Here is a 10471-nt window from a genome sequence, read left to right as displayed (position 1 = left end):
TTGATCGATAGGAGTTTAACAAGCAATCTACTTTTTCTCACAAGTGAGCGCTTTTCTTACTCTATGACTAATCAGATAACTTTAAAATAAGCAGTTATGCTTTGTCGCGAAAATTATTTAAGACCATTTTACCGAAGATGATAAATATTTTATTACGTGAAATTGCATCTAGAAGAGCCATTTATCCGGACTTATGAAATACGGACATTTAATAACTTTGGTTAAAGAACTTATGCAAATTTCATTATTTCTTTTTTCTCTTGTCATTCTCTTAATTTATTTGGCAATTTATTTAACTGATGCGAAATGAAACTAATGGTTAACGCTGCATCGCTATTTATTTTCCAATTTCGCTCGGAATCAACACCATATTTTAAGAGTATGTTATCATCGAATCTTGATTTTAAGCTGCGTCACTTTTGGAGATAAAAGCAAAGCTATCGACCAAATGGCATTATTATAAGTTTAAAAGCGAGATGAACAATATGCGGGGTTATTGTGCTAACAGAAGTCCCTTTGCTTCGCTCTGATCAGTGCATAAAAAAGGTAAGTTGCATTTCAAGAATTCGAATTGAGTGCTTTAACTTCTATAAATAGGGGAATTTTAGAAATAACCTATAACGTTTTTAAACATAAAAGATAAAATCTAAATATTCTGAAAATTTCAATGCATCTGTGTTGACAAGTTGCAAAGCATAGTAATGCTATCTAAAAGAGATCATATTCAATCGACACTTGGATAGAGTCCGTCAAAAGCGATAAGTTATATAGAGTTTTTAGTTTTCGAACGTTGTCAGTTTCAAGTTTGCTTCTGAAAATGTTGCCAATTTACTCAAGTGACGTCGGACGCCAAAAATCACAATATTACTTCTATTTTCCAGTACAAGAGACCACAGATACTGAAACCTTATCCGCAGATTATATAAACCGTGTTTTAATTCATATGAATATTTGGGTCCGGCTCATCAAGTTTCAAAGAACGCAGCATCCTCAAAGCTACTAATTCATTCTGTCCATGTTATCATTAAACCTCCCCTTCCCAAAACAATGGAATGGCGGCACTTTGAGATCAAGGTCGGTATCATTAGACAAAATAGAGACACACAATTTAACGAAAAACCATAAGTTCTTTGTGCGTTTTGGCTACTGTGATAAGCAAAGAGAAAGAACTTGTACCTATCCAATAACAGAACATAGACCAAACTACCTAAAGTGGGCTAAATAAACCTTATGATACCGTTAGATAAGATACAGCCTCTGATGATTGCTTAAATAAGTTTTAAATTTAGCACGTTTAGATTTGTTTTTCTTCAAACCGAAGGGGACTTCAAAATAACAGATAAAATGGGTAGGGAAAAAAGCCAAAAACGCGTGATAATAAGAAACAAAAAAAAAAACAATGAGTTTTATCGCTAGGGAGAGATTGATACACATTACCAACGACGAAGGGAAACTGATTCCAAAGATTCCCAGCGAAGAATCTTCAGCCTTTTGAATGCGTCTACAGCCGACATTCAGTTTTCGCTTTTTACAGGTTCCTCCCTTTTCAAAATGGATGCTGGTTTCTTTTTAAAAGGAGTTTTATTTGTGCTGGTCTCCATGAGAGGATTACTGAGAGCTGGAGGGTAAGTACGCTATTTTTAAAGAACAACCTTAAGATGTAACACAAAAGCCTCTGTTAGGAAGGAGTTGGTAACAGTTGAGAGCAGAAATAATTCAGGCCATAGAACCTTTTACTCCAGTGCTGTATGCTTGTGGAACCCACAGAACATTCCATCGCATAAATGTTTTTTCTTTCCGTAAATACCCCCTTTTAAGAAATCGCTCTCATTGACTCGTAGTATCAAAACTAATAATAATCAAAGTAAATTGAAAACAAAACAAAAGATTAAATCTAAGAATAAGAATACAAATAAAATAAAATAATAAGATAAAAGAACCAAAGATATTAGAACAAAATTTTGTACAAGACAGAGAAAGATCTAGAGGACTTGAGGAAAAAATTATTCAATTTGAGCGCGTGGAAAGTAATGAGGACGCGAATGGCTAAAAGTTGCCTGGCTAGGCGTCTCTCTCAGAGTGTTATGGGACGTCTGTTACGTTTCGCGTCCTTCCCATATCACCCTACGCATTTGTTTTCCCGCTGTTTTCCCATAGTGCCTATAGGGAGAAGGCAGGGCTAAGAATGTTATTAGGGACTTTCAGATTTGACTTCGAGTACGAGATTGAGTACGAGTACGACTTTTCAAATTTCAAATCAGTAACATCTTCAAAACTCTCACTCTTTCCTGTTGTTTACCAGCTGATAACAAGACACTGAAAACAAGATTGGTGTGACAAGCGGTTATCTAAACCACGCAAACTAGATTTGAAAAGTCGTACTCGTACTCAATCTCGTACTCGTAGTCAAATCTGAATGTCCCTATTGTCACAAATGGTCACACGCGCCATCAAGGCATTGTTTTCTTCGAAAAGGAGAAGCTCATAAAGTTCAAACACTCTGCTACTCTTCATATAAATAGGTAGCCCTCTAAAAGAAACATTCTAGTTATAAATGATACTTTCTCAGAATCTTACCTCATTAACTAATGTAAATTGACTAAAATAATGCACCCCTCGCCCTTTGGGATTCAAGTTTCCGAAGATAGGTCCCCCTAGCTCTCCCTGGCACAACGTATGGTGTCTTTTAAACAAAATTAGTACGGACAGGACTTCCCTTGGTTTAACTTTGTTTGGTACAGTCGACGGTGTGTATTGACAAACCTAATCATATTTTTTCCATAGCGCTAATACCAAAGAACACGCTGACATAGACAGAACAGAAATCGCCAATGCGTCGGGCATTATAGAAGCAATTCTTCAAGAGAAAAATTATGACAAAAACGAGAGACCCAGAGCAGGAGGTAAGTGGTCAAGTGACTTTTCCGCGTTTCTCACGCGATACTCTTGCAGACTCTTATCCACTCGAGAGGAGCGAGAGATGTTTGGGTACGAGGGTGGATTGAAGTATGCGGGTTGCTCCCTGACCCATGACACCCCGCGCACCTCAATCCGCTCTAGTATCTAATCTTCTCTTGTCTCACAAACACTGAAATAAAGAGAGACTGGGTACGAGTTTGATACTCTTAGTTTGCGTTCAGTAAAAGTCCATTTATTCTGTTATCATCTGCTAGTTCGATATTGTTTTATATCAAAAAAGACATAAGTAAATCACATGAATGTACATTTTAACGGTCATGGGACGATTCTATTTTACACGAATTTTTGGGAAATGAATAATAACAATGGACCATAAAGTTGACGAAACTATCTTTTTTTAGGCAAACCTATCAAGGTGTATCTCAGTATGGCTATTCAGTCATTTACAAATATCAAGGAATCAAACATGGTGAGTCAACACGTCGATTCTACCTGATTTTATGTTTTCTTCGTGAACCCTCATTAACTTTGTTTCCGACTGGAAGGTGAAATATTGTGACCTTTTCCGTAATAAGCGTGTCGTTAAAGAGCAGAACTGGTCGTGAATTCAATAAATTTATTGTACTTAGTATCAGCAAACAACAACTTGTTTATGCAACTTTAGCCTTTGTTTTTCAGGTATCTAATATAACTGTGTTAAATTGTAACGTCTCTTGTCACAGGGTCAGTCTCAAACATACCCTGAAAAAGAAAGGCCGTGCCTTTCGAAATATTGGAAAATATACTTCCCTGACCGTGAAATCAGCCTTGCTCTTTTTTAGATTATTTGTTTAACAACTTGACAACTCGTGAAGGTGCTGACGCGAGAGCACATGCTAGGTGAAAACGAGGCTTACATCAAAATGAGGCTTTACAAACACACCACATATATATGACCAGACTACGCACTTTTCTTGAGCAGCCGGTTCGTTTCAATAAAAGTTTACTATATCCAGGTTAGGTATGGTTATTGAAATGAGCTGCGAAAACGTACTTTGTCTAGTCCAGTTTTCGAGCTCTGGGGCCCGTTTCTCGAAAGTCCCGGTAATTTACCGGGCCCGATAAGTATATTTTTAAATGTTTTTTCGCCGATTACACAGTGATTACAGACATGGTATTTAACCAAAGTTTTCATAGAATTGTAAGATTTTAAAGTTTAGTATTCAAACTGAGCTACCACAAATTGACTTCTGTTAAAAACATTTATCATCAATTTCACTTATCGGGCCCGATAAGTTACCTGGACGTTCGAGAAACGGGCCCCTGGTCTTGACAAAACCCCAACCCAAATCGGTCCAAAAATTTTGGACTGTTTGCGTCCAAAACGTTACTTTATCGTACAAATCCTACCGTTTCACTCCAAAACATTACTTTTTCAGTACAAATCCTGCTGTTCCAGTCAGAGCAAATTGTACTGTTTCAATCAACGTTACTTTTTCATACAAATCAGTAGGATTTGGTACAAATTGTACCTTTGGGGCTTAGACGATTAATATTAATTAAGGTTAATCTTTTTTTCTCTTGTACAGGAATTCACTACATCAATGTATTTGCGTCAAGAATGGTTCGATGTGAGACTGGCACATAATCTAGACGGCACATTACCATTGAAAGGCAAAGATTTGCACAAAATATGGCGTCCAGATACTTATTTCACAAACAACAACGACTACAAATTATACGAGGACAATCAGTTAGCTTTGATATCTAAATATGGATATGTGTATTACAGTGCAAGGTAAATCCGATTATAAATGCAATTATTAAAAAATTGACTACATCTTTGCATAATCAATTCCAGGGATTTGATTGGCTTAGCGGCCATTATACCATGCCCGAGAAATTGAGACCATTACATTGTCTTCTGGTTGTTCTTGCAAAGCGAAATCAGCAAGATCTAGCAATATTTCTGATTGTTTTTAAGAAAGCAATTATTTCACTCACACTTGTTGGATACATGGGATGATTATAGCTAAATAATCAAGTAAAGAGAAAACGGAACATACACTTATATGTAAGAGGCTACTTGACTGTAAGAAAGAAAGAAAGAAAGAAAGAAAGAAGAAAGACACAATGAAGGAAAATTAAGAGAGAAACATTTACTGATGTGCGTGTTTTTGTCTCTGTTGTGTTTGTTGTCTCTTCTCTCTGTGTTTTCCCGCCACAATATTGTAAATTATTTCATGTAATTTGGCTTCCTTGTTCTTTAACTCTCAAGTTGTTTTAGGAAGCCAATACCCTTTTTCTATTCCATTGTATGTTTTATGTCATTTCAGCTGTAGTGCCCTGTAGGGGTAGAATAAAGTTGCTGTTATTGTTGCTGTTGTCGAGTCAGACGGTCTCCTGAATAAATTACCTGACCAATCACACAAGATTCGTAGAAAAACAGGTGAAAAAAAAGATGAACTTAGTTTAAACAGGAGCATGCAACCAAGGGGATATGTTTCTGGTTTAAACTATAAAACAACTAAATAACTATGATACCTTTTTCCCGCTTTTTTTCAGGTTATTTGTTGTTGCATCGTGCCGCATGTATCTGCAAAAATTTCCAACTGACGTTCAGCAATGTAGCCTTGTTATGGAAAGTTGTAAGTACTAGTGCGGAGTCTTTTTTTTTTTTCACTATCAGGCCTCGAAAATTTTTCTTGTGCGAACATTTCTTCAGATATTTAAAATTTAATTTAATACCGTTTGTTAACGCATTTTTTGTCGAGAAGCCCATATTTTCTAACATACTGTATCTTCTTGAATTACTGACAATGACTTTATACTCCAAACTTGATGGCAAAAAAATGCTGAAAGAGTTACAGCACTTGTTTTGATTAGAAAAAGAACTGTTAATTGTACGTCTTGAACCTTTAGAAGCACAATGAAGAGTAACAGATGAATTTTGAGTTTTTCTGTGTTCTTTCAGTCGCCTATACCAGGGATATGGTGGAATACCGCTGGAAAGAATACGAGCCAGTGAACATTTTGAATATGGAATTAGCAGAGTTTGATTTGACCAAGACAGAGTACAAGATTCAAGACGTTGAATATGTGGCAGGTATGTGAACTTCAGGCGCTATCTCTATTTGCTCAGAAAAATTCGAGAAGGAAACATACAAACGTATCCATTTTTGACCCTTAACTTCAACATCGTACAAAATCACTTAAAAATTATAGGTTATTGAACGACAAAGCAGCTGAGGTGGAATTTTTGGATTGCTTAAAACCTCAAAAAGATAGGAATAAAAAGCTTAATAAAAGCAACTAAAACGTAGCAAAAATGTCACATTTCCTTACGTGACATTCTGTGGACGTTTGCGTCGTTGCTGCCGAATTCAGCTAACAATTAATAACGAAAGATTTTCATCCAAACGTTCACATAGCACAAACTCCTGCAGTGGCTTCAAGCATTTTTATTTGTTTTCATTGCAGGGAAATACCGAGACATGATAGTAACCTTCACGTTCAGCCGCCGGATTGGATACTACCTGATAAACTTCTATGTACCGTGCATTATTATGGTAATCATGAGCTGGATCGTATTCTGGATGGATCGGGACTGCATCGGAGACCGAATCGCACTCGGAATCACGACCGTTCTTACGATCGTGTTTTTACTCGGCTCCAGTAACAGCACCATGCCCCGAGTCAGCTACCCGAAGGCTATCGACTGGTATCTTATGACTTCGTTCATCTTCGTCTTCACAACGCTGTTGATGTGTCTCCTGATTTTCCGATTTGACCGACAGTTGAACAAAAGACAGCGCCCGCCGAGATCGGTCAGCTGTGACACGCACGCAGAGACTGCTGGGATGCAGGTGAGGTGTTTCTTTGAATATATCCCTCAGAGTCGATTTTCCAGAGATAAGCCACCTTTTAATTCAAGAGTGACTGAGGGCCTCCGATTTTCATGCAAACCTTATTTTTAAAGGCACGTTTATCGAAGTCGAGAGAAGCATTGAGATTCTAGGGAGACAAAATGAACTGGTTTCCTCAGGGACCGGTTATTAAGTGATTTTTTTATAGTACAACAAACTGACATTAGATAGATCGAACGACATCGTCAAATATTCGCGGGTAACAGTTCAATGTTACCCTCTGATGTCATAGTGTTCGCAATGTTGTTCTGTTGTTGATGTCATGTGACTATGAACTAGCCAATGAATAAGTGGGCTTTGGAGGAGAAATTTTCAGATAACAGTACCATTTGTTTTCCTGGCTTTAGATGCCCGAGGAACCGGAAGCACGCAGTCGTGTTTCGTATTATGTGGCGGACTCTCAAGGCGCTGTGTATCCCATCGTCCGTAGCGTGTCTGGTCTCAAGCGGAAAAGCATCCTCAAGCAAGGTTTTCCCAAGAGGCTTTGTGGCCTTCCAATGCACGTCACGAAAGAGAACCTGGGAATGGTGATAAACAATTTCTGTAGATTTCTGTTCCCCACAGCGTTTTTATTGTTCAACCTTATATATTGGGTGACTATAGCCAGGTAGTACTTCACAAGGAAGAAATGTTGGCAAAACTCTCAATTTGCTTGGCTGACCAGGCGCAATGTCTTATCACTGTGGTCTATTACAAATACGCGAATACTGACTCAATTATCATCAGATATTTAAACAAGAACATAGTTTATATTTAGGGACTATTGCCTGATAGTTCTCCGCTGAAATTTATGATCTTAAGAAATTCGCTTCTCGCACTTCTATGCTGGCTTTGGGAACAAAATTTTCTTAAGAATCTACGGTTGTTTGTTGTCATTTGGCCTTCTAGTCCGGCCAGGGTTCCCTTTTTTCTCTTTCTCCGATTGGTTAGATAAACTGACCAATGTTGGTGACAAAATTTCACCGCAAAAGGACAAAACTATTTGCCAAATACAGTATGTATAGTCATATAGAGCTCGTTGACTTTCTTCAAATCCCTGGAGAAAAATAACAAAGAAAGTTGCGCATTCAGTAGAAAGATTTACCCAAATTAAGAATGTCGCGAAATAATACCATTCTAGAATTGCGCAATTAATTTGTACAGTAAATGTCTTGGTGGATTTTAAGACGCCTTTAGAGGGATCGCTCTCTAGAAGAGTTATAACGTTCATCAGCTTTGTATATGATTGGAAATAAGCAACACCCCAATGTAAGTTAAAAGAATTGTTTATTGTAAATTATAAGATTAGGCGCAGAACTTGATGGAGAAGTAATTTGAAACCTGCACACAACAGAGTTTACTCTGGACGTTGGCAATCTCTTTCCCAGAGGCTGCGTTCCTTTCGATCAGCAGTATCCGCCCTTTCACCGGAAGCCAGATCCTGGCTTCCGGTTTTTGATAAGCCCAGACCTCGTGGACATGTGGCCTCCGATTGCAAACAGCGCTCGCGGGTTGGGGACGAGACTAAAAGATTGGGATCGGAGGGTAAAGGTAGGCCCCCCATTGGAGAGTTTACGGGGCTTTTTTCTCAATGAGTGTCCAAGGTATTTCTGCTTCTCGTACAGAACATAAAAATTAACGATAAAATGGTGTCGTGAAAGTGATATTTAAAGATTTGAAGTTGCTTTGATGGTAGATTAAATTTGTAGCGCACCGGTTTTAGATGGTAAGAGTAGAATGATTTCAAATATAACCACATTCGCTAAAGGTATTCAATTGTGAAATCTGTTTACAATAGGGACGTAGCCTTGCTTGGTAAAATACTCGTGAACCACGTTTGACACACGAGTACAAATTTTGTGCGTCAATAACATTTTTTAATTCCACACCCAAGAATAAACTCTCCACAATATAGAAACTTTTGATCCTACAATCAAAACTCTTAATTATTAACTTATTCATCTGTTACTTATGAGTATTTAAGTGTGACGTCACAAATATTTGAATTTTTGAAATTATGGGATTTAAAAAAAGATCTTTGGAAAGAGCATGATTACAAAAGTCATTTTGCAAGCAACCATTTTTCATCATGCTCTTTCAGAATATCTCAGCATATCCCATAATTTAAGTTTTTGTGACGTCATCACTTTAGTACTTTATTATTCTGTACAGTATATTGTAGATAAGGTGTAAGTTTTTAACGGCAGTTTTATTAGACTGATATAAAGATTGTAGTCTTTGGTAAGCTTAGTGCTCTGCATGAGACATGTGTAAACTTCTGAGTTTAAGAGCAAAACATGTTTGATGAAAACATTAATGTATGTCAATAAAGTTGTTAATACTTCAACTGTTGGTATTGGAATGAAATTACCAAAAAAGCTGGAATCTATGATCTGTAACAATTTTCTGGACAAGGGGTGCTCGGTTTTGTTTGTTTGGTTTTTTTTTTTGAGGGTTTTGTTTTTTGCTCGACACCAATGACATTTATTTATACCAAATAGGTAAATTTATGTATCTTTTTAAAAGAAGCTTACTTCCAAATTATTTTCGTGATATGTTTACTCTTGCAAGTCAAATACATTCTTATAAAACAAGAAATTCCAACCTTTTCTATATACCTTATTGTCGAACTAATCTTCGAAAATTCTCAATTCGGTTTCAAGGTCCTTCGTTTTTCAACTCGCTAAGTCGTGAAATTCAAAACAGTGAAACTATCAGTTTGTTTGGCAAAAGACTTAAAAAATTCCTTCTATCTAAGTTAAATTGACTCTTTGTTGAGCTACACACCTTTTCTTTACCTTTTCTTTTTTTTCTTCCTTTCCTTTTTTTTTTTTTTTTTCTTCTTTAAAACAAAAAATTTAATTGGAAATTTCAATCAGTACCCTTAACTTCTATGGTTTATCCAATAGTTCTAGGAAGCCTATAGTTAATAAGCCCCCGGCTTCTATATAGGCTTCCTAGCCTTTAACACATTTAAAATTGTAAATAGTCAAGTATGAATATTGTAATAGTAAGAATATTGTGTGTCGTCTATAATGTATTTATGTTGTATTTTTTTGTTAATGGCAAATAAATTGAATTGAATTGAATTAAATTGAATTGAGGGACGGTGTATCTAACTGGTACTGCTGTAAGGGTGACTGGCGTCGTGTCCCTGAGGAATTGAAACTCCCTCATCGCTCTGTGTACCCCAGTACGAGTGATGTAGAAATACTATTTTAAACCAGGAGCCATAATCAGATTATGGCTCCTGTTTAAACATGTAAACTCTTCAAACATCCCTCCCGAGCCTGATTGCCCATTGCAGCACTCCTTAAATTTATTGGTTGTCCCCCTCTGATGTAAAGTATAACTTCTTCATATTGTCGTATTTCACTTTTATAGTCAGTCAACCTCCTCCATTAACCTCGAGTGACCTTCCCTCCAGCTTTCGACTCGACCAGTTCCCCTATCGTGTCTTCTCCATATTTCTGCCACTGCCTAAGTTTTTCACGACATTTTACTGCCTGGATTCTCTACATGTTGTTATCTTCCTGCAGCCACTGCCTTTCATTCGCCAAGCTTTTCAAGTTAATTTTGCTGTTGCATGCTGCATAACGTTGATCAGCTGCTCTCGTGTGTACGAGAGCAGATCGGAAGTCATGATCGTGGTAGAAAACCTGCAGTTG

The 10471-nt window shown here is 37.2% G+C and overlaps 1 protein-coding gene across 2 annotated transcripts; it reads left to right on the top strand.

The window, feature by feature from the left end:
• The first annotated feature begins 365 nt into the window (after nt 1-365).
• LOC146468479 (glycine receptor subunit alpha-3-like) lies at nt 366-9192 on the top strand. Of its 2 annotated transcripts, XM_085124262.1 has the most exons (9): nt 366-546; nt 1535-1625; nt 2785-2903; nt 3321-3388; nt 4488-4696; nt 5464-5546; nt 5873-6004; nt 6379-6764; nt 7172-9192. In XM_085124262.1, the coding sequence occupies exons 2-9, from the start codon at nt 1552-1554 to the stop codon at nt 7433-7435; spliced, it is 1335 nt and encodes a 444-aa protein (XP_084980388.1). In that variant the 5' UTR covers nt 366-546; nt 1535-1551; the 3' UTR covers nt 7436-9192. The 2 variants fall into 2 exon arrangements, with proteins under 2 accessions (XP_084980388.1, XP_084980389.1); XM_085124263.1 differs by lacking the exon at nt 366-546 and having other exon boundaries at nt 1379-1625.
• The last annotated feature ends 1279 nt before the right edge of the window (nt 9193-10471 follow it).

This window comes from Pavona decussata, unplaced genomic scaffold, assembly GCF_977016875.1.
Source record: "Pavona decussata unplaced genomic scaffold, jaPavDecu1.1 SCAFFOLD_130, whole genome shotgun sequence".
Taxonomy (NCBI): domain Eukaryota; kingdom Metazoa; phylum Cnidaria; class Anthozoa; order Scleractinia; family Agariciidae; genus Pavona; species Pavona decussata.
Note: the sequence above shows the minus strand (reverse complement) of the source record. Positions and strands in the feature narration are given on the sequence as shown.